This window comes from Rhinolophus sinicus, linkage group LG09 (genome assembly GCF_036562045.2).
Source record: "Rhinolophus sinicus isolate RSC01 linkage group LG09, ASM3656204v1, whole genome shotgun sequence".
Classification (NCBI taxonomy): Eukaryota; Metazoa; Chordata; class Mammalia; order Chiroptera; family Rhinolophidae; genus Rhinolophus; species Rhinolophus sinicus.
Window position 1 is genome coordinate 80194606 of NC_133758.1, and position 27725 is coordinate 80222330.

Consider the following 27725-nt stretch of genomic DNA (forward strand, 5'->3'; position numbering starts at 1 on the left):
AGGCGGGGCGCGACGCGCGGCGTGAGAGGGGGCGGGGCGCGCGTATAGGCGCCGCGGCCGCGTGACGCGTTTTCAAATCTTCAACCGCCGCAACCCACTCGTTTGTGCTTTGCCCCTTCCTCCGCCGCGCCTTGAAGCCGGATCTGGACCCGGAAATTCGGCAGGCGGACGCGGTGTCTGCACGGCGTGGGTGTGGTACTCCGCGGAAGGGCAGAGGCGACTGGCCCTCAACGGGCCTGGAGGAGTCGTGTTCTCTCGGCCGCCCGGCGCGACAATCTCTCCGGACCCAGCATGTAGGCGCCGGGCGGCTGCCATGAACTCCGGAGCCATGAGGATCCACAGCAAAGGACATTTCCAGGGTATGAAGTCCCTCCTCCGCCTGCAGTCCCTTTAATCCTTTTCTCCCCCGTGGTTCCACCATTGATTCTTCAGAGTTGTTCTTTTGGGTCCTTGTTTTTTTTCTTTTCTGGCTTGTGCGCTCTTCTCTGTGGCCTGAAGGAGGGATCGGTTCAGGGTTTTGCCTCAAAAAGGGAATGGATCCCGGCCTGGCCCCTTGCTGTCTCCACGCTTCCGCTGCGGCCGCCAAATTCCAGGTGGTGCGGTAGGTTGTTAAACTAGACAACAATGTGCGGACCCGGGAACTCACCGGAGCTCCCACTGATACTGCGACTCCCGCTCAGGCTGCAGCTCGATTCTCAGTTTAAAAGCAGATGTGCTTCACGATCAAATTGGGTGGCTGTGGGTGGCTTTTTGGTCTTATTCTATGTTCTCTCATAAAGTTGAGAGAAAGTATTTGTATTTCAAACATCCCGTTGCTGTTTTCAACATTATAGACAAACAGAACAAAAACTTCAATTTTCAGTCACTTAATTTGGTAAAATATTCCAGCCTCTAAGCTTTCCTTTTTAACTTGTATATTATGTGTGTGTATATGTGTGTGTGTATATGTATGTATATATATGTATACACACACACACACATATATAGTAACCTCCAACTTCTGACCAGTATTCTAAAAGTTAATTTTTAAAGCCGTTGTTGAATGGATCTCAGGTCTGTTTTCAAAGGAAATAATGAAATGAACGGTGATTTGGTTCTTCAAATGGACCATTTAGTTATTAAAATATAGACAAAGTAACTATGTATTAGTAACTATATGAAACTAAACCTTGAGCAGTGGGGAACCTTTGAGGATTAGAACATTCTGGGTAACAGTTTTCTTGCTAAGTGTTTTAATATTTTAAGCCAAGTTTTGAGTGTTCACCAGAATGGCAGATGCCCCAGAAATATTTGTTGTGTAAGTACCCCATGGAGTTTACATCCTAAAGAGGAAAAATTTTCAGTAACGTTTTATATACATAAAACATAAACGTATGAATATTTCCTACAGATTCAACTATTGTCTGTGAACAATAATTATTTTACAGTACAGTATCTGTTAAAATATATAGGGAATTTGCCATTATCCTAATGGTACTACAAAGAAATACACTAAAATGTTAATGACATACATTGGTAGGATAAAGATTTTCCCCTCTGTGATATTATTGTATAAAGAAATATTTGTAAAACAGTAAAAATTTCTGTCTGCAGAAAACATGATGTAATTCTAAATTTTTTAAACAATAGGTGGAATCCAAGTCAAAAATGAAAAAAACAGACCATCTTTGAAATCTCTGAAAACTGATAACAAATCAGAAAAATCCAAATATAAGCCACTCTGGGGGAAAGTATTTTACATTGACTTACCTTCTGTCACCATATCTGAAAAACTGCAAAAGGACATTAAGGATCTGGGAGGGGTAAGTCAAAACCATAGAGGACAAAAAATGAATGATTTGTAACTAGTACTTCATAGTATGTGATCATTTAAATTTTTCATTTTGTAAAATTTATATAAGCACGGAGCTTATCGGTTGTATATCATCAATGAAAAACCATCTGTTTTATGTTTTAACCTTTTGTAGCCTGACAAAACTTTCAGTTTTCTGTGATTATTAGTTTAGTGTAAAGTTCATAAAGTGTGAGACGTGAGAATCCCTTGTCCTGGTGGAACTGCTAAATGCCGTATTGTAATGTTGGAATGCTTCCAGACAGCAAGAACTACTGGATTATGATTATTGGGCAGCTACATAAATTTGCCTGGATTAGCATAACAATAAGAATGTTATTTACAGAACAAGAAAAACCTAAAGGTTTAAATTGCTCTTGACTGATAGTCTCAACAGAATGCATTTCATTAAGGGAACAGAATTTTGGATTGGGAATATGGAAACACCTACTACTTCTTTCCTACTTTATACAATGAGTAAATGATTAGGAATTAGAAAATTTGGGTAAAATTTTAAGCTTTTCTTAGGGTTAAGGTTAATATTAAGTAAATTTTGGCAACCACGGTTAAGATTTTATTAATTTATTTCCTAATTATTCTTGTTTAAAATGTTTCTGCTGCATTTTGAGTTTGTCAAGATTAATATCTTTGAATAATTTGAACAGATCCAGTCATTCCTAGAATAGAAATTTGCAGAATATAACAGGTTCTGCAGGTTTCTTGGAATTGTTTATTGTGATATTTTACTTGTCTATCTTTGAAAAGCCATTCTACTCTTTTGCTATTCATTTCCTTAAAATGTTGTCACACACCTGTAATAGTAGTAGCACATATCATGACCATATGACTGCATTCTGAAAGGTCATGTTTTGTAGGCCTGCCACCATACTAACTGTACCACCTATCAGGAGCGTCTTAATGTGTTATGGACCTTAGACTTTGAGTACACCTTCATTTTAGAACTCAAGCTCTGAAAGGTCCAGAGAAGTTAAATGACTGGCCTGTGGTAGGCTTAGCTTCCTAATTCCCAGGCTAACATGTAACTGCACCATTTGGTTTCTCTAACAATTAATGGCTACAAAGAAGCTATCTGATAACAGTTTCCAGCTTTGGTGAATATGGTGAATAACCCATTAATCCTTCTGATCTCAATCAGTGATTTTAGATATGTGTTTTTAGCAGTGGAATCCTTCAAACAAAATCATATTCAGAAGTCCAGTGTGTAAAGCCAGTAAAACTGCTCTAGATAAAACAGTATAGAAGCTAGTGCAGGGACTGCTTGCTCTGCCCCATTTTTTCCCCTCTCCTCCCCACATCATTTTCTGAGGCATTTGCAAGAAACAAAGTTTGAATTGACTTATGCTTTAGTTAATAGAGACTTTTTAGTTTATACACTTCAAATTTTTATCCTAAAATTGTTTGAAGTAGACCAGCAAAAGCGAGGAGAATATTAAGGGTATAAGTTTACAGACTTTACCCAACCAAGCTGTTAATTTTTAAGTGAATTTGATTTGTTAACTTTATTCTTTAATTTCTTTTTAAAAATTTTTAATCAAATTTTGATCTCCCCCTCACAGTATCTTTCCAGTGAGTATATTCAGTGATGTCCTGATTTCTCACCCTAGCGCATTACCATTTCTGTTGCTGAAAAAGACTGAAGATCTCCTAGTGAACAATAAAGGAACTTAGACCTCTAGACACTAATTGAAAAGTTGTAAGATTCAACTTTAAGAACTATTTCATTGAATAGTTATTCCTTGAAAGATTATACTTAGTATTACTTAATTTTTAGTATTACTTAGGCCCTTTATTCTTTTGTAATTTATTTTAATCAAGATTATTACCATTGTTGTCCTTTTTTTAATTGTTCACTTTATGCATTTTCTCTAATATTAATGAAAACTTCTTAATACACCATTTATCTGGACAGTGTACTTCTGACAAATTCCACCACAGAAAGCACAGCAGTGAAGTCTGACATAATGGAGAAATATCTTTAATTGTGCCAAGGAAAGTAGCCGTTATAAAACCATCCAAAAAGGACATGGAGCCAGTCATATTTAGGTCCATGTCTAAACATTTTGGGCTAAAATAAGGCAGTTGGAAGAGAATAGAGATCTAAGGGGAGATACCTTGCCCTGTCATGAACTTGACTTGTTTGATGTTCATTGTGACACTGAGTAATCAGAAAATAACAATAGCTAATTGACCATGATAAAACTAAGTCAATAGTACAGAGAATTGTATTAAGTTGTTTGGTAGATTTAAAAATAAATCTGACGTCCATTCTGCCCTCAGCTAGGATGCAATTAATTGTAATACAACATAGAATGTTAAGAAGAGGGAGGTATTACTTTGAAGTGAGAAATTTTGGAGGCTATTGTGCAGACACAATTTGAACTCAGCTTTGAAGAATATTATGATTTGGGCATGTGGAGATTCATTAAAGAATTATTCCCCTGGTGTCTCCCATATGCCAGCACTATTTTAGATGCTGGGGATGCAAAAATAAGTAAGAGATAGTTTAGTCCTCTAGGAATTCTCAGTCTACAGGAACATCAGACACCTAAAGAAATAATTTACAGTATAGCATTGTCAATGCTTTAACAGAAATTATGTAGAAATTGCCATTAGAATATAGAGATGGAAATGATTAATTCTGCCTTTAAAAATCATAGCATATAGCACAGGTAAAATTTGAGCTTGAAAACCTAGTAGGAATATACCACCAGGAAGAATGGGCAAACTAAGTAGAGGAAAGAACATATTTAAAATAATATGTCTGTGGTTTGTTTGAGCAACTACCAATGTTATATGACTTGAGCTTGGGATTTAGATGGGGGAAATGGCAAGAAACAATATTATTGGGGCGAAATTATAGTCAACATTTTATTCACTATTAAAGAGTTATAACTCCAGCTATAGGAAATGGAAAACCAAAGGAAATGTGTGATACGAGCATAAGGGCAAGCAAAGACCAATGCAACATAATAGAGAGCCCAGAAATCAACCCTCACATATGTGGTCAGTTGCTTTTCAACAAGGATGCCAAGACCAGTGGGGAAACGACAATCTTTTCAACAGTTGATGCTCAGAAAAACGATATCCACATGCAAAAGAACCATTAAACTCTTAGAGGAATATATAGGGAAAAATCTTAATGACATTGGATTTGATGTTGATTCCTTGGATATGATACCAAAAGCACAGGCAACAAATGAAAAAATAGATGAATTGTACTTCATAAAAAAGAAGGTTTTATGCATCAAAGGGCACTACCAAGAGGGTGAAAAGACAACCCACAGAATGGGAGAAAAAAATAATTTGCAAATCATATATCCGATAAGGAATTAGTATCTAGGATACATAAAGAACTCCTACAACTCAACAACAAAAAATAACCTGATTAAGAAATGAGCAAAGGACTTGAATGGACATTTCTCCAAAGAAGATCTGTAAATGGCCAATAAGCACATGAAAAGATGCTCAACATCTGTAATTATTAGGGAAATACAAATTACAACCACATGAGATACCACCTCACATCCATTAGGCTCGTCACTATCAAGAAATAAGTGTGGGTGAGGGTGTGAGGAAATGAACCCAAATCACTACTGGTGAGATTGTAAAATGGTGCAATTGCCATGGTAAACAGTATGGTCATTCCTCAAAAAATTAAAAATAGAATTACCATAAGACCAAGCATTTTCTTCTGGGTATATACCTAAAAGAATTGAAAGCAGGGTCTTGAGAGATATTTGTATACCCATGTTCATAGCATTCACAATAGCCAAAAGGTGGAAGCAACCCAAATGTTACTAAGGAATGAACGGATAAACAAAATGTGCATACCTACAGTGGAATATCATTCAACCTTGAAAAGGAATGAAATTCTTACCTATCCTACAATATGGATGAACCTTGAAAACATTGTACTAAGTGAAATAAGCCAGACACAAAAGGATAGATGTAGGATTCTTCTTACATGAGATACCTAGAATAGGCAAATTCATAGAAACAGAAAGAAGGTATTAAAAGAGGGGCGGGGAGAATGTACTTATCTAATGTGTACAGAGTTTCATCTTGGAATGATGAAAAAGTACTGGAAATAGTGGTGAGGTTGTACAGCATTATAATGTACAAGTCAAGTATTTATTGCCACTGAATTGTACACCTAAAAATGGTTAAAATGGTAAATTTCATGGTATACATATCCTAATTTTAAAAACCATATAGGATATTGGGCTTCTCTTGAAAAATTGGAACCTCTGGCAGTGCTAGGGCCACATATTTATGAAAACGAAGGAAGTATTTGATGTGCTGGCCCTCGTAGGCATTTGAGTTTGTAATTCCTGGAATAAATAAATGTGGATACTTTATTTACTGGTTAATGAAAATGTTGCTCAGAAGAGGGAAAAAAAGGAAGTAGTGGTTTGTATTTAACCAAGGGGGCCAATGGTCTTAGCAGCAAATTTCTGCTTAATGCTTAGATGAAATTAACTCATCTGTTACATACTTTGCTTTTTTTATTATCCCCATTCATAATGTGAGATCCTGTAGAAATTAGAACTAAAATATTTTAGAAGTCTAAATAGTTAATGAGTAATAGTATTCATTTCTACTTAGTTTAATTTTCCTGCCTGTGGATGGGAGTGATCTTCAATAATAATGACTTTGGTATATGTGTTTATAAATTCAGGCACTTAAGGTAGTGATTTTCAAACAGTTTAGTATGGAAATTTTTCTTCAGTCTTACAATTTTAAGAGTAAGGGTTCCCTCCTTCCCATAGTTGAAGTCTTACTGGAAGATGTTATAACTTTATGACTTTGAACTGTGCTGTCCATTACGATAGCCCTAAGCCTTATGTGGTTATTTAAGTTTAAGATAGAATTAAAGAAAATTTAAAATTCAGTTGCTTAGTCTCTTTAAGTTACATTTCAAGTACTCAGTAGCCTCAAGTGGCAAGTTGCTATCATACTGGGTAGTGCTGATAAAGAACATTTCCTTCATTGCGGTAAGTTCTACTGGACAGTACTGCTTTAAAGCATGGGCTTGGATCAGAATACCTGTGTTCAAATTCTGTTACTACTGGTGTAACCTCAAGCAAGTTACTTCTTCAGTTTTCTCTTCAGTTTTCTTCTCCACAAAATGTGGATAATAATTAGTATCATGGGGTTGTTAATGTGGATTAAATTAATCGGGCACATGCTCTTGTGTTGTTATTGGAACTTCCATAGTACTTCCTCAGAGCTCTGTGTTTGAAAGCATATGGTATAAAAACTACCAATTTACAAAATATTAAAATGCATCAAATTGTCATTTTACCTGAGCTTAGCATATGAAACAGTTTATGGTTTATGTGACTTACTTAAAAATACTTTGTTTTCCTTTAGCGTGTTGAAGAATTTCTCAGCAAAGATATTAGTTATCTTATTTCCAATAAAAAGGAAGCTAAATTTGCACAAACCTTTGGTCGAATTTCTCCTGTACCAAGTCCAGAATCTACATATAATGCAGAAACCACTTCACCTCATCCCAGCCATGATGGAAGTTCATTTAAGTCTCCAGATTCAGTAAGTCTCTTAAATATGCTGTGAAACTCTCAGAGAGTCTCTATAACCTGAGGATCTCATGATTTTCCAGATCAGGCTGGCAGCAGAATTCACTTAGGTAGGACAATATCTGCATTGTGGCTTTCCAGTCCTTAATGAGGTTGGAAAGGTAGTTTTTCTTCTAATGGTACTTGTGTAGTTACACTCTGATTCCTAAAATATACCCTTGCATTTAAGGATGACTTTTATTTTTTAGAGTAATTTACAACTAAAAAGTAACAGTGCATCATTGTTTTAAAGAAAAAATGGAAACCTTTTTGTTTGTTTCAGAGCAGGGCCTAATCCAACATGCTGCTTATATTTTACAGCCTGCAAGCTAAGCATGGTTTTTACATTTTCAAATGGTTGGGGGGAAATCAAAAGAAGAATATCTTGTGACAAGTAGAAATTATATGAAATTCAAATTTCATTGTCCATAAATAAAGTTTTATTGGCCGATAGCCATACCCATTCTTTTATGTATTGATTGGTTGCTTTTCTGATGTAAAGGCATAATTGGATACTTACCGCAAAGACTACATAACATGGCCTGCAGAGCCTAAAACATGTAATGTCTGGCCCTTCACAGGAAAAGTTTGCCAACTCCTCATCTAGAATTACTGACATATCCCTAGCATTCCATTGCCAATAAATTGAAAGGTACAAAGAAGGGTAAATTAAACTGATTTGATTGGGTGTAGAGAGGTGAAGAAATTGAAAAATGTTTATCTCATTTTTTTTATTTCTGTTTATCTCATTTTTTATTGAAATACAATTACATTATTTTTAAGTATCCTCAATTTATCTACTGTAGCCATTTGGAAAGCAGGAAAAATAGCAGGGAGAAACAAAATAAATGAGTTACATAAGAGGTATCACTTGAAAAAAGACATAAATATGTGGAAGAAAAAAGTCAAGTGAAAGTAGAGGAGACCAAGGAAGACTCATTCTTTCAATTAATGCTTTATTGGAGGAAAGAAATAGATTATACACCAGTGACTAGTTCCAAATTAATTGTTGCTCATAGCATTTTTACTTCTTTTCCTAGTGTTTTGTTTAAAAAATGAAATACCATGTAAAAACTATATATAGTTTATTCATATTCTTAGATCTTCAGTTTAAAGGAAAAACCAAGATGTAACTTACTATTTAATTATAGACAATTTCAGAGGAACCTAGCTATTTTATTTTTCATATTGAAGAGAATTTACTAAAGAACGAATCGTGGGTCTCGTTCAATTGAAATTAGTTGCTTCACCCGAAAAGACAAACTTCTTATTTATTTATTTATTTATTTATTTATTTATCAATCTATCTAGTTTCAGGTTGTAGACAGACTTCTTAACAGGACAGCTTATTACAAAGACCCTAAGAAAACCACTTTTTACCATATATTTATTTTGGTGATGATAATCATTAAGGCTTGAACAAGTAAATGTTATCTATTTTAAGTTTCACATTTATATTAAAATGTATAAATTTTATGTATTTAGCTCTTTTATCTTTTTAACTTCTTCAGAGGCACTATGTTATAACTTTCTGTTTGATCGTTTTCTGGTCTTTTATAGGTGTGTTTGAGCAGAGGAAAATTATTAGTTGAAAAAGCTATCAAGGACCACGTAAGTAAGAATTTAAAAATTTCACAGTGTATATTCTGTTATTAGCACACAAGTGGAAAATAGAGATGTTCTTGAAATCGTTCCTCATTTTTAATAGGAAAAACCTAAATATCAGCATGTATCATTTTACAAAGAACAGAATCTACTTTTCATGAAGAAACATCTCCATCTTGTGGCCTTTTTAAATATTACTGGAGAATTCTGAAACGTGGCATTTTTCAATTTTTAAATGGAATAATTTATTGAAACTATTAACTTTAAGGCTACAGTGTGCATTGTCAAGAATTTGGGAATATATTAAGCAGGATTGATTTTTGAACTTCCAAAAGAAAAAGCTGATGTCCTCATTGCTGTTGTAACTATAGGGTCTGTTTTCTGACCCTACAGTTACATTAAGCTTCAGATTATTTTTAAATTAACTCATTTAAAATAGTAATTTCCTAGAAAAAGTATCAAACTTTTTTTTTTTTTTTTTTACAGGACTTTATTCCTTCAAGTAGTGTATTATCAAATGCCTTATCGTGGGGAGTAAAAATTCTTCATATTGATGGTAAGGATTTTATAATTGTTTTTGGACAATATTTCTTACAAGTAGCCATCTCTGTCCCTTGGTTCCAAACTTAACATAGTGAGAATTCTGATAGCAAGAGATACCTGTAAATAATTCTTTCATGTAAATTTAGTACAATTAAAAAAAAAAAAGGCAATTTAATGCCAAAAGTAAAAGTGCTAATCTTAAACCCTTCTTTCTTTTAATAAAGACATTAGGTACTACATTGAACAAAAGAAAAAAGAATTGTATTTACTCAAGAAATCAAGCACTTCTGTAAGAGATGTGGTATGTTATTTTCCTTAATTTTTAATTAAAGAAAGTGATCAAATTTGGTTTTTTGTTTACATATCTGTAGATTTTTCTTGCCAAGTGGAAAATATTATTGCCAGAATATCCTAGGGATAAGCCTGTGTACTGTGTGCATGTTTCTGTTATTTGATTAAATTGTTGTGTATCATTTAACTTTAGGATTTACTCTGAGGTAAAAGTTGTTCCTGGGATGGTAGCATAGTTTTGATTCTTCTCTTGTTTGCTTGCTGCTGCTTTTGCTTTGCCAGATACTGTTATTCATTCTGAAGGAAAACACCAGTTATCCTATTACATGAGAACTTCTTAATATGAAAAATATATTTCTTTGGTGAACATAAACAGGAAATATACTTAACTTTTCAACTGTTGTAGGTTGTGGTATAGCAGAATCTTGTATAGTATGATTATCTGGCTTAACCTCAAAATATTTGTTAAACAAAGACATTGGATATTTCAGTCTGTTAGACCTAATGTTCTCATATCTTCAGTCCTTTCCCTTTTTACTAGCTTCCTCTTTGAAGCCTGTATACATAATCAGTCCTCTTCCATCTTTCGAAACAAATACTGTACAATAAAACCTTCCTTGATTTCATGTCCCTACCTAACTACTATCCAGTCTTCTCAAATCTCCATATTTATGCTTTCCATTCACTCTTCAACCTGTATAAAACCACTGACCAATTGCCACATCAAGTTAACACTTTTTAAAGCCAGTCATATTGGGTCTTTCAGCTATTATCCATTTCCTTTTCGAACTCACCTATTTTCTTCTGGAACTTCTGTTACCTCTTAGCTTTCTCATGGTTTTTCTCTTAGAGCATTCTTTTACAGTCTGCTTTTTCTTCACTCAATTCTTAAATGACTATAAAAGGAAAATAAACATTACAGAAGAACATACAAAGACGAAGTCATAAGTAGGATGGCGTGTTTTGGAAATTTTCTCTATTATAATAAAACTTTGATTATTGAGTGAGAGAATGACAAGAAATGAAGTTAGAAAAATTAGCAAGTTCAGCTAGTATAAAGGAAACTGTACACTATAAAGGAGTTAAATTATATCTTGAAGGGTTTAGAAAATTAATGAGAGATATTAATAGGAGAGTAACTGGTTGGATGGGCAATTTGGAAAGATCCTCTGGTTGCCAGTAAAGAATAGTTGCTGGCAAGACTAGAATCTCTTGAACACAATTTTCAGTAAGAAACATATTTGCATCATGATTACGCAATATATGCATGTTATATACAAAGATTCATAAAGTCATTGTGAACTTCACATTTTTAATAAATACTTAATTTATATAAGATTTGAGTAATTTCCAGAAAGCAACAGATAATTTGCTTAGTATTTAACTAAAACTACTAATACTTTATTAGATATCTTATTTATAAGTAAAAAAAAATTCCAATCAGCTATTCCCAAATTTTTGCAGAATGATAGGTGGGTAGTCCTTTATTGAAATATGCTAATGTACTTTGCAGATTGTTTTGGATTGTATATAGAAGTAAATGGATGAAAATTTAAATGCAAAAGGACATTTATGGGCTCTGAATACACACACATATCAAGTCTACACACGTAAATAAGTACATCTGAAACAAATTTCATGAAACAATATTTAATTATTAATGTGATTCATGCCCATATTTCTATAGTACTCTGTTTTATTTTTAAAAACTGATTGCAACTCTCTAAATTGATTTTACAGCCTGCTAATAGGTCACAGTCCACAGTTTACAAAGTATTCTGGGATGTTATGTCAGTAATAAGGAGAAATGTTAAAGGCCTCCTTAAGGTAGTAACAGAAGTGGGGCAGAAGATTTGAAAGATATTTTTTAACAGGTTTCTTTTTATTCTTTTAATTACAATTTATTGGGGTGACAATTGTTAGTAAAGTTACATAGATTTCAGGTGTATAGTTCTGTAATACATCATCTATATCACATTGTGTGTTCACCACCCAGAGTCAGTTCTTTTTCCATCACCATATTTTTTAAGAGGTTTCAGTGCCTAAACAATGGCTTGAATTTAATATAAGCTCCGTGAGGGTTCAGATCATGTCTTATCTTTTTCAACACTGGGTTTTGTTTACATAAGTAACCTCCATTATCCATTCAATATTCAACAAATAGTGCCTATTGTGTGCCTGGCACTAGGGAAACAATAAAAAGCTGTGACAAATAGCTGTGAAAAGAGATCTTACATTTCTCCCCAAATAAAAAGGATAGGAACACCAAATACCAAACAATCCATGATGCATAATTGGTCAACTTGATTTCTAATACTTGAAATTTTTTTTGTATGTGAGAAAAAAATGTTTCTGAAATATTTTTGGTTTGCCAAGTAGTGAAACATAAAACTTTTTAAGAAAGATATATTTATGAGTCTTGAATGGACATATATAAAGCTTATGAACACTAAATAATACATGTAAATTTTAACATACTAATTACATTCTCATAAATACTCTTATTAGATTGTAAGTTGGATAAATATATTTTGCTCCACTACTTTTTAAAAGTGCTTTGAGGTTTTTTCCCCTCAGTTTACCTGAAACTTATTTTGTTGAGGATTTTTGGCATATATATGCATGAGGAATATTGGTTGTCTTTTTCTTTTGATGTCTTTGGTTTTAGTGTCAAGTTAATGCTGCCCTCATAAAATGCTGGGATGTATTTCCAATTCTATTTTCCAGATATGTTTTTGTAGAGTCAGTTTTACTTCGTAAATGTTGGCAGAATTTACCAGTGAGGTTATCTAGGCCTGGGATTTTCTTTGTTGGAAAATTCTCAAATATGAATTCAGTTTCTTTATTATTAGAGGAAACTCAGGTTGTTTATTTCTTCTTGAATGTGCTTTGGTAGTTTGTATTTTACAAGGAATTTGTACGTTGTGTCTAAATTGTCAAGTTGATTACAAGAATGTTCGTAAGTATTAAAGGAAAGTATTGAAGTTGCCAAGTATAAATGCGGATTGATTTATTTTTCCTTCCAGTTTTATGATAGTTTCTGATTCATATATTTTGAACCTTCTAGTTCTATGATAGTTTCTGATTCATGTATTTTGAACCTTGACGTGTGTACACGTCTAATAATTTTATGTCGTCTTGGTGAATTGACCTTTTTATCATTATAATGTTCCTCTCTGTCCCTGTTAGTATTCCTTGTTCAGAAATTTGCTCTGTCTGATACAGTCACTCTGGCTTCCTTTCATTCGTGTTTGCATGATATATCTTTTTTATTCCTTTTACTTTTAAGATATCTATGTCTTTATGTTTAAAATTGGTGTTTGGTAAACAGTAAAAAGTTGTCTTTTTTATCAAATCTGGCAGTCTCCTTTAATAAGTATGTTTTAGTGATTTCTGCTTAATTATTGATGTCACTGAATTTAGGCCTGTCAATATGCTAATAGTTTTATGTTGATGCTCTCTATATTTTCCTCTGTTTCTCCTTTCCTACCACCTTTCAAATTGTTTGAAAATTTTTATCCGTTGGCTTTTTGGCTATATTTCTTTTTTGTTTTGTTTTAGTGGTTGCTACAGGATTTAAAATGTACATATGTAACCTTTCACAGTCTGTTTGGAATTAATATTTTACCCGTTTCTAATAAAATGTAAAAGCCCTAAAACTTTTTGAGCCTTTTTACCCTCTCCCAACAATCTTTATGGTATGGTTATTTTATTACATCTGCATATATTACAAAATCCACCACACAGTGTTATCCATTTTGCTTGGAAAAATTCATGTTTTAAAGAACTTAAGAGGAGAAAAATAGTTACCCAAATGTGTATCCTTCCTTTTGCTCTTCATCCCTGAAAACCCAGGTTTCCCTCTGATACTCTTTTCCTTTAGCCTGAAGAACTCCCTTTAGCATTTTTAAAGAGCAGGTTATTGGCAGTGAATTCTGGTTCTTTTACTCCACGTGAGAATTTTTATTTCACCTTCATTCCTGCAAGATATTTTCACTGGATAAAGAATTAGGAATCAAAAATTCTTTATTTCAGCACTTTACAATTGTTCTACAATTAATTGTATTCTGTCTTACGTGGATCCTGATAAGAAATCTGCAGTCATTTGAATTATTGTTCTTTTATGTGGTGTGTCATTTTTCTCTATGCTTTCAAGATGTTTTCTTTATCTTTGGTTTTCAGCAGTTCAGTTGTAACAGGATTAGGCATGGTTTACTTTGAGATTATTCTGTTTGCTGTTCACTGAGCTTCTTGAATCTGTAAATTTATGTATGGAAAATTTCAGTTACTTGTTAAAATTTTTTTTCTTCATCGTTCTCTCTTTCTACAACTCCAGTAACACTGTTAGACCTTTTTATACTAATTATAGCTAGAATATAAGGTGCTTTTTGGTTTCCTGAGGCTCTGTTCATTGTTTTTTCAGTGTTTTTTCTCTGTTCATCTAATTGAAGATTTTTATTCAAGTTCACTAACACTTCACGCTGTGAAGTGAAATGCAGTGAATTCTATATTTGTCAGTTCTACAATTTCCATTTGATTCTTTATTGTGGTTTGTTCTCTGCTGAGGACATGTATCTTTCCAACTCATTTTAAGTATGTTTCCCTTTACAATAAAGTCTTTTTTCTTATAATTCTGACATTAGAAATAATCTTGAGGGTGGCAGCTGATTGTCTTTTTCCCTCAAGAATTGACCATGTGTTCCTGGTCCTTAATATGTTAAACAATTTTTGACTATATAATGTTTAATGTTTTGTTGTATAGACTTCAGATGTATTATAATACAGTGAAGAATGCTGATTTTGTTGTTGCTGTCATTTTAGCAGGCGATCATCCAGTTTTGTTCAAACTGTCAATTCTGTCGCAGTTCCTGTAGGTGGCAGTTCTAATCTCAGTTTCATTTTTCAAAGACTTGTATCCAGCTTTCTGTTCTATACATGCATCACTTGTAGGTTAGTCCAAGACTTGGTCAGTGGTTTGAATCTTAGCTCCATTTTCAAAGCCTTTGCTTTGCAGCTTTGGGTCTGTCCTTACTTAGCATATATGCAGCTTAGAGTTAAGCCTGGTACTTAGGAGGGTTTTTATATAGGGGTCTAGGAATCCCCTTCTTTAGCTTGATTCTCTCTGCAGTTTCTCCTTCACTCTAGTCTGCAATGGACCTTTTCCTAGTAGTTCTCTGGTCAGGAAGTCAGGGGTGTCTCAGTTTTAGCTGACTGTGCACTTTTGCAACTGTGGTTTCATAACTGGTGCCCACCATCAGGGCAATACTGTAGGAGAAAAGAAAGAAGAAATAATACTTTTTGTATTCTTTGGGCTGCAAGAGCCTCTTCCTGGTTTTTTCTAGCCAGAAAGATGGGGTTTGTTTAAGAGTTTTAGCCATAATCTCCACTGTTGCTGCCAACACCATAACTGTAGGTCCATCCTTAAGGCAACATTGAAAGACAAAAGATGTGGGGGAGGGGGTGAGAATTTACTCCCTTAAATGTAGCCTTTAAGTTTTTACTTCCACAATATGCCTGTCTTCATTTACTTTTCAGTCTGCAAGTAGTTGCTTATTGTATTTTGTCCAGAGATTTTAGTTGTAATCAGTGGGATTGATTAACCATATTGAATGTATTCTATCTTGACTATAATTGACAGACTGTAATACATTTTTAATAATTCTTTTGTTTATCACAAAGGTTTTGCTGAAGAAGGCATAAAAATAATTTATATAACTATTTGTAGATTATTTCATTAACTATACCTTTCTTTATTGGTTGATTTCTTTCTGTGAAGACAACAACAATTATAGCTAGAATGGAAGGTACTATTATAGTTGCATGTATTGTAAAGAGAGCTTGTATTACTGAATTCCATTCCAGTGATTGAGATCTTTAATTCTTGAATGATTGTTTCCTTTCATATCTTTGGTTGCGTTGATTTTAAAGGACAAGTTTTTCTCTTTTCCCCCCCACAAAGCCACAATAATCAGCCCTTTATGTAGTTCTTTCCCTATGCGATTTTTTAATTTTTTTATCTTGAGGAATTTAAGCACAACTATAGTAGCTATTTTCTCTGTACTTTCAAACCCAGTATTTTCACTGTATCTATTTTATTTTTAGGGGAAAAGAGTAGGTATTGGCACACAGAAAGCAAGAAGTAAGTATTTTGATATCCTTAAATGTGTTTTGTTTACTTTAGAAAATAGAACATATCATTTAAAAATCTCCTTGAAAATCATGTAAACAACCTTTAAATGACTCCAGTAGTTCCTAGTCTTTTTTTAGAACATGGGCCCCTGTGGAAATCTGGTGAAGCCTATGAACCCCTTCTCAGAATGTTTTTTAAAACATTTTTTAAAAAATTACTAGATTGCTAAGAAAATCAATTATTGGAATTCAGTTATCAGAATATTTTTAATAATGAAAAATGATGTACCTACTTTTATTACACATTAAAATCAAGTTCTAACAGTGATTCTAATTATTACTGTAATTTTGAAGTGATGAGCATAAATGATGCTTTGAGATATCTGTAATAATGAAAGTGACATCAAAATACCTGTTTTAATTGGTAGCAAAATTATAGGGACTGGTAATGCTACTGTGATCCTGTTGCGTGTGTGCATAATTGAAGGAAATGTTAAATTTCAGTTAGAGATTAGTGAAAATGAAAGTTGAATTTTTTTTCCTTTTTTAGCTCTCGATCCTTCTGAATTCTATTCATAGACACTTTGAAGGATCCATTTAGTTTAAGAATCTCAGAATATAGACAGAGTTTCTGTTATTTTGGAGTGAGTTGGTACTGTAAAAATACTTCACCTGAGGCTAAAACGTCTCATTGAAATGAAAGGATAATGGATACATAGTTGGGGTTTTTCTAGCCAGAGTATTTTTGTCTTAAAAAAAAAAAAATCCTGGATGTGTAAGTATCTAATAAAACGTTTTGTATGTTCTCAAGCAGGTAGACTCAAAAAGCCTTTTGTAAAGGTGGAAGATGAGAGCCAGTAAGTATCCATGTTTAATCTCTAATTTAAATACAATATGAGAGAGAAAAATTAACTAAGGTAGCTCCATTAATACTGTTATACTGATACGTAGGCATGTGGCACAAGTTACAGAAAGTAGCATTAATTAATTTGTGTTCAAGTACTGAATTTAGTTTCAATATGTTGTAAATAATAATTCCTTGAAATATCTATTATAGAACAGTCATAAGACCAACTCATTTTTTTTTAGTATTTCAGATAACCATTGTCTGGGTAAATGCAGTACCATATGGTTTATAACTACTATTTGATTACTTCCACATTTCGGAAAAATAAATTATTAGGTACTATTTGGAAATAAAAAAATCTAAGTATAACATTTAAATGGTGGTTTTCCTAAACTCATTCTGACGTTTTGTAGAATAATCTTAATGAAGATTAAGATATGGGTAAATTAATTGGGCATGGGAAAATCAGATTATTTTTCTCTTGACTTTCCAGTTACTCATTTAGACATATGTGATTCTCTTGGGTACTTATTGAGGTGTTGAATGTTTCTTTTTATGAAATGTGTTACTGTGGGGAAAAAAATACAATTCAAAATCAGGCTAAGAGAAGATGCCAATAAATGGAAAGACATCCCATGCTCATGGATTTGAAGGCTTCGTGTTGTTAAGATGTCAGTAGTACCCAGTGATGAGCTACAGATTCAAGGCAATCCCTATCAAAATCCCAGTGACTTTTTTTGCGAAAAGAGAAAAATCCATCCTAAAATTCATATGGAATTTCACGGGACCCTGAACACCCAAAACAATCTTTATAAAGAAGAACAGAATTGGAGTTCTACACTTTCTGATATCAAAACTTACTACAAAGCTACAGTCATCAAAACAGTTTGGTACTGACATAAAGACTTACATAGAGACCAGTGGACTAGAATAAAGAGCCCAGAAATCTTTACATTTATGGTCAAAAGATTGTTGACAAGGATGCCAAGATCATTCAGTGGAGAAGGACAGTGTTTTCAACAAATGGTATTGGGAAAAGTAGATATCCACATGTAGAGAATGAAGTTGGACCCTAACTTTATACCATATATAAAATTAACTCAAAATGGATCAAAGACCTATCGTGTTTTCCCGAAAATAAGACTTAGCCAGGCAATCACCTCTAATGCGTCTTTTGGAGCAAAAATTAATATAAGACCTGGTATCATATATCATATCATATCCAGTCTTACATAAGACCCGGTATTATATTATACCCGGTCTTATTAATTTTTGCTCCAAAAGACACAGTAGAGCTGATTGTCCGGGTAAGTCTTATTTTCGGGGAAACCATGTAAAACTATAAAACTCCTGGGAAAAAGCATAGGGGCAATGCTTTAAGACATTAGATTTGGCAGTGCTTTCTTAGGTATGACACCAAAAGCCCAAGCAACAAAAGATAAAAGAAATGGGCTTTCCAGGTGCCTCCGGGAGCCGCCCACACTTAGCTGTGGTCAACCCCACCATGTTTTGACATCACTGTCAGTAGTGAGCCCTTGGGCCCTGTCTCCTTGGAGCTGTTTGTAAAGACAGCAAGAAAGCTTTCATGCCCTGAGCACTGGGGAAAAAGGATTTGGTTATAAAGGTTCCTGCTTTCAGACAATTATTCCAGGATTTATGTGTCAGGGAGGTGACTTCACACGCCATAATTGCACAGGTGGCAAGTGTATCTATAGAGAGAAATTTGATGATGACAATTTCATCCTGACGCAGATGGGTCCTTGCATGTTTTCCATGGCAAATCCTGGACCCAGTACAAACAGTTTCGCGTTTCACCTGCACTGCCAAGACTGAGTGGTTGGATAGCAAGCTTATGGTCTTCAGCATGAGTATTGTGGAGGCCATGGTACACTTTGGGTCCAGGAATGGCAAAGCGGCAAGAGCACCATTGCTGACTCTGGGCTACTCTGGTAAATTTGACTTGTTTTATCTTAACCACCAGACCATTACTTCTGTAGCTTGGGAGAGCACCCTTCACCCCATCTGCTCAGAAAACCCCATAATCATTGTGTTCTCGCTGCAGTTCATTGGGTTCCATATTTTCCTTGCCCCCCCCCCCAAATCTAGCTGGGTTGCAGAGTTAAGTTTATGATTATGAAATAAAAGCTAAACAAAATAAAAGATAAATTGGACTACATCAAAATTATAAATTTCTGTGCACAAAAGGCCACAACAGAGTAAAGAGACATCCCATGGAATGGAAGAAGATATTTGCAAATCATATATTTAATAAGGTGTTAATATAGTCAACAACAGAAAATCAAACGACCCGATTAAAAAAAAGACTTGACGTTTCTCCAGAGATACACAAATTGCCAACAGGCATATGAAAAAATGGTCAACATCATTTATCATCAGAGAAATGCATATCAGCACTGCATGAGAGACTTTCATCTCACACCCATGGCAACTATCAAAACAGCAGAAAATAACAAGTGTTGGTGAGGATGTAGAGAAATTGGAATCCTTGTGCATTGTTGGTAGGATTGTAAAATGATACGTCCCCTATGGAAAAAAGTGTGGAGTTCCCTCAAAAAATTAAAAATAAAACTACCATATGACCCAGCAATTCCACTTTTGGGTATATATCCAGATAATTGAAATCAGGGTCTCGAAGAGATACATGCACATATTCACAGCAGCAGTATTCACAGTAGCCAAGAGGCAGAAGCAACCCCCATGTTAACAGATGGATAATGTACTTAGAATGGAATGTTCAACTTTAAAAAGGAATGAAATTTTGACACATGCTACAACATAGATGAACCTTGAGGATATTATACTGAGTGAATTAAGAGGGAAAATACTGTATGATTCCACTTAATGAGGTGCCTAGAATCACCAAATTCATAGAGACAAAGTGGAATTGTGGTTGTTAGAAGCTGGTGGGAAAGGGAGAACGGGGAGTTATTGTTTAATATACAGAGTTTCTGTTTTGCAAGATGAAAAGAATCTGGAGATGGGCAGTATTAATGATTGCAAAACATTGTGAATGTACTGAATATGACTGAACTGTATACTTACAAACAGTTAAGATAGTAAATTTTGTTATGTGTGTTCTACCATAATTCAAAAAAAATTTTTTTAATGTTAAAAAAAATTAGGTCTTAGAAATGGAAAGGGAAGCCTAACTGATTTCTGTTGTTTATCAGATTCTAGATTAATTACTTGATTTTGAAATATAAAACTTCAAACATGTTTTTTTTCATCATAAAGAATCTCATGTATTTTTCTTTTTATTCTTTTAGAGTTTATAGACCATTTTATCTTCAGCTGACCAATATGCCTTTTATAAATTACTCTGTTCAGAAGCCCTCCAGTCCATTTGATGTAGATAAGCCATCTAGCATCCAAAAGCAAACCCAGGTTAAACTAAGGTTGGTTTAACCTTTATGTACTTTTTTGTGTTTGTAAACAAACATTAAAATCATTTAATGCCATGGTGGATGGGAGAGAGAGAGAGAGAGAGAGAGAGAGAGAGAGAGAAAGAGAGAGAGAGAGAATGTGTATGATCAATATTATGGTTTCCCCCTCCATATTTTCATTGTCCCTTTGCTAGATTTGAATTACTTTTAAGTGTATAATAGTTAAACACTTATAGATTGGGGTGGGGAGGGCTTGAAAGTATTTGCAAAAAATTAAAATACGTTGTTTTTCTTAAGCGATCTGAAATATTCTCCAGAATACATTCTTAGTTTGCTTCTCAATTTTTTAAAAAGATACATGGTTAAAAGAATTTGTTGATATAAATCTCTGTACAAATTATGGTAGATTCCGTTTGATAGGAGACTAAATTTTTAAAATTATTCCTTATGTTCAGTAGTTAATTATTTTACCATATATTTCTATCAGAATCCAAATGGATGGCGATAAATGTGGTGGAATCCCAATTGAACTCCAGTTGAAAGAGAAGAAAAAAAAAGGATATTGTGAATGTTGCTTGCAAAAATATGAAGATCTCGAAACTGTAAATGTGATTTTACATTTAGGGGGTTGATATTTCTAAAACTATAAATATCTGACTGGTTTACAACTTGATAAATTATTAAGTAGTATATATTTCTTTGATGGAATTATCTGAAATTTTAAGAACCCAAAGTGGGGAAATGTATATTGAAAAGTCATTTTTATTTATTTATTCAACAAATATTTATTGTGCATCTACTATGTACATATCACTGCTCTGGGAGAACAGCAGTGAACAAAGAGACCAATTCCCTACTTTTATGGAGACTGCACTCTATGGAAGGGGGGGATGACAGATAGGTAACCATAGTATAAAAGAATAATAAAGAATATATAGAGAACATTATATCAGTGCTATTAGAAAATATAAAGCAAGAATAGGGATGTCACTATTTATTTAGACTAGACAAGGAATTTCTAACTGATAAGGTGATAACTTGAGGAGAGATTTGAGAGAAGTAAGGGAACAAGACTTGTGGATATTGAAATAAACAATGCAAAAATGCTAAGTTAAACTGATTGATGTGATTGAATAATAGATTATGGTAGCTTGGACTAAGTGGTGGTAGTGGAAGTCATGCAACATGGTCCTATTGTGGATATAATTTAAAAGTGGGACCAAGAGGACTTTCTAGTGGATTTGATGTTGGAGTGAGAGAAGATGAGTCAAGGGTGACTAATATGTCAGGCCTGAGCAATTAAAAAACAAGCATATGATATAATGGGAGAATGATAAGAAAGTAGAATTCTTTTAAGTAGCAGAAAGAGAAAAATAACAGTTGGAAGGATAGGATGTATGGGATGAAGAGAAAGTTAAAAAAGATGGCAACTATTATAGTTTGTAAACTGATATTTAAAAAAAAAAAAAAAAAGCTTTGGATCCAGGCTGCCCAAGTTTGAATCCTGGCTTCTTATCTGTGTGATCTTGGACAGTTCCTGGCACTTTGCTTATTAAATGTTAGTTGTTATAATTTGAATTGTTAACTTTTAAAATAGTAGATAGATTTTTTTGGGTTCTTTGTTTTTGGAGAAGATGGTATGATGAAAAGTTAGGGAGAAAAAATAATATTTATAAATTTCTGATTCATAAACTATGTCTTCTGATTCTAAAATGAAGTTTGATTGTTTTATAACCCAAAGTATGTTAGTGCTTTGTGTGTTTTTGTTTTGTTTAAACAAAATGTAATAAAGGAGAAAAATATAATTAGTTTAAAATTATTTTTCATCAGAAGCTAAACTATCTGATAAATATTTCCCCTTCCCAAAAATCATTTAGAAAATTTAAATTATAGATTGGTCCTTAGATTTTACTTTGCTGTTGTTGGAATAACATAATCTGGAATGCATACTTTCATTAATATCAGTTTGTTATCCTAATTTGATGCTGAGAAAATGTTGGAAGTGAAAAATGAAAACCGTGGTCACTGGTTGCCACAAAGAAGAAAAATTAGATGTTGGGATTGATATTTTAAAAAATTGTTTTACAGTTTTTTACGTATATGCTTCTTAGTCTCTAATGAAAAAATACCCTTTTGTTTTTTTAATCTAAAGTGATTTCACAGTGATTCAGTTCCATCTATATCAGAGCATTCATTTAACAAAGTTGATTATTGAAGATTAAGCAACAAACAAGGAAAATATGTTCCCCACCCTTGTACATCTTATGGTCTGGCAGAAAAGATAGATATAAAGCATGTACTTGTAAGTGGGATGAGTGTCACGAAGATAGATATGAAACATGTATTTGCAAGTTGTATGAGTGTCAGAAAAGCAAAGTATAAAATGAAATTGTGATAATGAGGGTACTTACCATAGAATGAGGATCACAGAAGGCTCAACTGAGAAAGTGACATTTAAATCAATACTTACAGGATGAGTAAGAACTAGGTGAAGTTAATGGGGACCTACACAAAAGTTGGAGGTTGTTTTTTCTTAATTTATTTCAATTAGTAAATTATTTTTCCTTCCAAGAACATGAAGAAACTGAATCAGAACTTAGTTAATATTTCTTTTTAAATTTTAATCATTTTCCTTTAACATTACTAGACATACATGTAGCTTGTATGTGGTAAATTTTGCAAGCAAAGAGAGAATACGTATATATTCCAGAATACAGTTGACCTTTGAACAACACAGGTTTGAACTGCACAGGTCCACTTATACACAGATTTTTTTCAATAAATGTACTGGACAGCTTTTTTGGAGATTACTACCATGAAGTAATCATATCAGTTATGCCAGGCTACTGTTGAAGCAATCATATTGCTACTTCATTTTCAATGCATGAATTGTTATACCTGTAAATAACTGAATTTCTTTTACACATTGTCTTTTCATCTTTGATATCTGCTGTTAGTAATACATACAACATCTAGTGTTTTATATAAAACAATATTGATGTAGGTACTGACAATCTTGTAAACAGGCGGCAAATATACTGTAAATGTATTTTGTCTTTATGATTTTTAATAACTTTCTTTTGTCTAGTTTATTGTAAAAGTACAGTATATAATACATATAACATACAAAATACGTGTTAATTGACTGTTTATGTTACCAGTAATGCTTCTGGTCAACAATAGGCTATTAGTATTTTTAGGGAGTCAAAGTTGTAGGCAGATTTTGGACTGGCAGGGGTTTGGTGCTTCTAACCCCCAAGTTATTCAAGGGTTAACTGTACTGTTTTTTGTGACAACTGGAGCATTTCGTTTTTGGAAATACAATCAAATCATCAAAAGTTAAAATTATATGAAATACAAATGAGACTCTTCCGTGATCATCTTGGTAAAGGCTTTTAGATATAATTCCCTAATCAGCTGACAAATGATAGAATTAGCTTGGAGATTCTACCTATTTCAAAGGAACTTTGTTTCCTGTGAGTTTCATCCCAGTACACTGAACTTGTTTACTTTTGTTTTTGATTTCTTAAGATTGAGAATAACTTCTGTACTCTCTGTTGTAAGCATGGGGTAATTGAGATCATTTATTTGCTCATTCTCAAATGTGTTCCTTAGTTAAGAATCTTTTTTTAATACTTCACAGCATTCGTTATACTTCATTTGTTTAATCTACCATATAAATTCTTGTTTTGGATTCTTGTTTGTTAAATTATAACATTTCATTCACTGACTATTTTATAAGCCCTACCTTACTTACTTAGCTGTAATTGTATAAGAATAAAATAAAGTAGTAGAGGGAAAAGTGTTTTCAAAGTATTAGCACACTCTTAAGTATTAAGTTACTGTTGTTTTTCTCATCTTTTCTTTTTTTTCCTTTTTTTATTACTAGCTTCAGGTCCATCTTTATTTTCTGATATAGCTCATTGGTTTTCAGTTCAATGAAACCACAAATTAGTACTTGACTGAAAACCAAAGTACAGTCGACCCTTGAAGAAACGGGTTTGAACTACATGAGTCCACTTATGCAGATTTTATTCAATGAATATCTGTACTGTTTTTGATCAGAGATTGGGAGTCTGTGGATGTGTAGTATATGCATTGATCTATGCCATTTTGTATAGGGGATATCAGCATTCTGGGATTTTGGTATTCACAGGGAGTCCTGGAACCAGTATCCCATAGATACAGAGGGACAACTGGTGTGGTTAAGTTTGGGGGGAGTCAAAAGTTATATGTGGATTTTTTCACTACATGGGTTCGGGACCCCTAACCCCTGCATCGTTCGAGCATCAACTGTGGTTTCAGTTTTAGTTTTTACTTACTTCTTAACATCCTTTGAAGTTCTAGTAAAGGATATCTTCTTTGGAGTAGTTATTAGAAACCTAATTTTAGGGACACGTAAATGTTAGAGAATCTGAACAAAAAGGTATCTGTTCGTTAAAAAATATAATTTTATAATTTATATGTTGTTTTGTTTTGTTTCAGCATCTTTTAACTGAGCAACACAGAAATTTTGCACAGAGTAATCACTATCAAGTTGTTGATGATATTGTATCTAAGTTAGTTTTTGACTTTGTGGAATGTGAAAGGGAAGTGCCTAAAAAGAAAAGGTAATTTATCAGCCTAAGTTTTAAAATTTCTAGAATAGTAAACTATTGAACTAAAAATGATTCCAAAGTTTCCTGTTCTTAGTAGGAATATATATTTTGAGGATGTAAATATGGGTAAGAACTGATTTCTTTTTCCTCTTTTCCTCCTCTTCCAGTATGGAAAGTGCTTACCTTAGATTACTTTTAAGGTCATCTTAACATAGTCTAGAAGGGAGTTGGCAAACATTTTTAATAAAGAATGAGATAGTAAATATTTTAGGCTTTGTGAACCATAAGACCTCTGTTGGAATTACTCAGCTATGCCATTGTACAATGAAAGGCACAGACAGTATGTAAATGAATGGGAGTGGCTGTGTTCCAATGAAACTTTATTTAGAAAGTAGATGGGCAGACCAGATTTGACCCGTGTGCTATATAGTTTGTCAGCCTCTGGTCTAAGGCCATGAAGTTTACCATAAACTTGGACTAAAAAACCACTAGAATTTTTAGTTAATCTTAAGTTTTGAGAAGCGCTCCACTTAACTGCTGTTAAGACTAAGTAGAATAGTTCCTAAACCATCTCGTATTTTTTATAACATTTAGAATGGTTGTTTATGACTGATTTAAATTACAGTATTTGAAGAAGAGTTATATTTCCAACTATTAAAATTATATGGGCTACTGTAAAATTTAGAGTTTCTTAAAAACTTAAACTGCAGCAAAATTGTGAACTAGTAATATGTAAATTGGTTATTCCATAATCAGTTATCTATTATCTGCACAACTTTTCTCTCTGGGCAAGTCATATAAGCATCTCTGGACTTTAAAGGAAAGAGTGTTGGATGAGTGTTTTACATTCTTTTATCCTCCATTTGTTCGAGAGGAATCTTAAGTGAAAGTATAAACAAAATAAAAAAGGAACCATTCTGGTTTTGAAGAGGGTAGTGGAATTCTATATTTCTCTGTGTTATCTGTAGCACGTATAACATAAAACATAATTAGTAAGCTGGTTAAATTTCTTCCTATTTGTATGTAATTTAGGGTTGTCTAATACAAACTAGCAGCCTAAGGATATCAATGAAGAAAAGGCTCCATGAAGAAAAGGGTTTCAGTTCAAATATGTGTGTGAAACTTAATGATTACTAATTTGTTGTCTTTAGAAGTAAAACGATACCAAGTTTCTAATTCACTTTGATGTTAATTATTTTACACTTAAATATAAATCAATGAATGAATGAATGCTTCTGCCTTAGGTTTCCCAATAAATACTCATTTTTTACTTGCTAACTAAAATGAAGAGACAACATTAATGTAAATCAAATCGTAGAAGTTAGAGTTTTTCAGGATAATAAAAAAATTAGGAAGAGACCCAAATCCTTTTGCTATAATCTTTCTTTGGTTTATATGGTTAAAATAGTTTTAAAAACCAAATTCAAGATGCTGGCTATCTCTGGAAGGCAGGACAGGATTGTGGATGGAAGAAGGGTACACTGGAGTTTTCAGCTATATCTATAAAGTTTCATTACTTTAAAATATCTAAAGTAAATTTGAATGTTTAGATTTCACTATTTTTGTAATATTATCTAAGTTAAATGGTTTTCATAAATAGTTTTAAAAGATTTTTACTAGTTTTTTAACTACTCAGAAATTTTTGATAGCAGTTATTTTAATTTTGTTTTTCTTTTTTCTTCCTATAAAGAATAAAATACAGTGTTGGATCCCTGTCTCCTGTTACAGCAAATGTCCTGAAAAAGCCTAAACCAAAAGAAAAGCTAGAATTGCAACCTATTTCTCAGAAAGACTTCAGGGAAAACAATGTACAGGTGACTGAGCAGAGTTTCCTATATAAAGAAACCCAGAAACCTGAACAAAAGCTTGTGTTTATTTCAGAACATGACCCCTACCTTTCAAGTGAATTGAGAAGACTTGATGAGAAAACAGCTAATAAATGTTCCATGTTAAATACAACTGAAAGTGACATACAACAAAATTATACACATCTACCTCCAGATAAAAATGAACAGGGATGCATTCTTGATGTTTGTGAACATAAATCAATTGTAAATGAAAATGACTTAGAAGAACTAAGGGTAGGTTACTGTCCATGTAGGCTACAGACATCTATACAAGTTTCTGATTTTAATATGGATAATAGTGAATGTCAACCAAAACAAAAGTCAGATACTGTGCTTCTTCCAGCAAAGGATCTGAAAGAAAAGGATCATCATTCAATATTTGGTCATGATTCTGGTCTGTCAGCAAAAAACAGTTCACAGGAGCACCTAACAATTCAGGCAAAGACTCCATCCCAAAGTCGTCCTGAGGAACCCAATGAATGTGACAGCAAGATTATGGATAATTTACCTTCTGGTAAAATCCGTCGGAAAGTGAAAATATTAGGAAGAAATATAAAAGAAAATCTAGAACCAAATGAATTAGATAAGAAAAGAACTGAATGCCTTATTACACAAGACGAAAACAGAATTTGTAGTTCACCAATACAATCTCTACTGGACTTATTTCAGACTAGTGAAGAGAAGTCAGAATTTTTGGGTTTCACAAGCTACACCGAAAACAGTGGTATATGTGATGTTTTAGGTATTTGGGAAGGGGAAAATTCAAATAATCTGTTGTCAATGTTTTTCTCTTCCCCTTCAACTTCTACATTTACTGGCTTCTAGACTTAAATGCCTTTCAGAAGCAATGAAGATCATATTTTTGAAATTTATATAAATATGTGTAAAATTCTTATGGGTTCTTTTTGCCAACTTTGTTTACAGAACCAAATGTAAATGTTAACAATAAAGGTGATGTTTGCATTTTTCTACACAGTTGAATACCTATTATAGAAAAATTGTAAAATAAACTTACGGCTCTTATTTTGCA

The 27725-nt window shown here is 33.4% G+C and overlaps 1 protein-coding gene and 1 pseudogene across 2 annotated transcripts; both read left to right on the forward strand.

Annotated features, from left to right (window-relative positions):
- The first annotated feature begins 33 nt into the window (after window positions 1-33).
- Window positions 34-27725, forward strand: DBF4 (DBF4-CDC7 kinase regulatory subunit). 2 transcript variants are annotated; one of them, XM_019716349.2, is made up of 12 exons: window positions 34-359; window positions 1630-1802; window positions 7226-7405; window positions 8992-9042; window positions 9523-9592; window positions 9804-9880; window positions 15973-16009; window positions 16811-16856; window positions 20134-20262; window positions 20738-20852; window positions 24736-24860; window positions 26539-27725. In XM_019716349.2, the coding sequence occupies exons 1-12, from the start codon at window positions 314-316 to the stop codon at window positions 27518-27520; spliced, it is 2031 nt and encodes a 676-aa protein (XP_019571908.2). In that variant the 5' UTR covers window positions 34-313; the 3' UTR covers window positions 27521-27725. The 2 variants fall into 2 exon arrangements, with proteins under 2 accessions (XP_019571908.2, XP_019571914.2); XM_019716355.2 differs by having other exon boundaries at window positions 170-359; window positions 16814-16856.
- On the forward strand, window positions 18177-19109 carry LOC109437069 (peptidyl-prolyl cis-trans isomerase A; annotated as a pseudogene).

Coding starts and splice junctions, on each gene's coding strand:
- DBF4 (XM_019716349.2), top strand. CDS start 314: ATGAACTCCGGAGCCATGAGGATCCACAGCAAAGGACATTTCCAGG. Junction 1,803..7,225: donor ACATTAAGGATCTGGGAGGG/GTAAGTCAAAAC, acceptor GTTTTCCTTTAG/CGTGTTGAAGAATTTCTCAG. Junction 16,010..16,810: donor TGGCACACAGAAAGCAAGAA/GTAAGTATTTTG, acceptor TATGTTCTCAAG/CAGGTAGACTCAAAAAGCCT.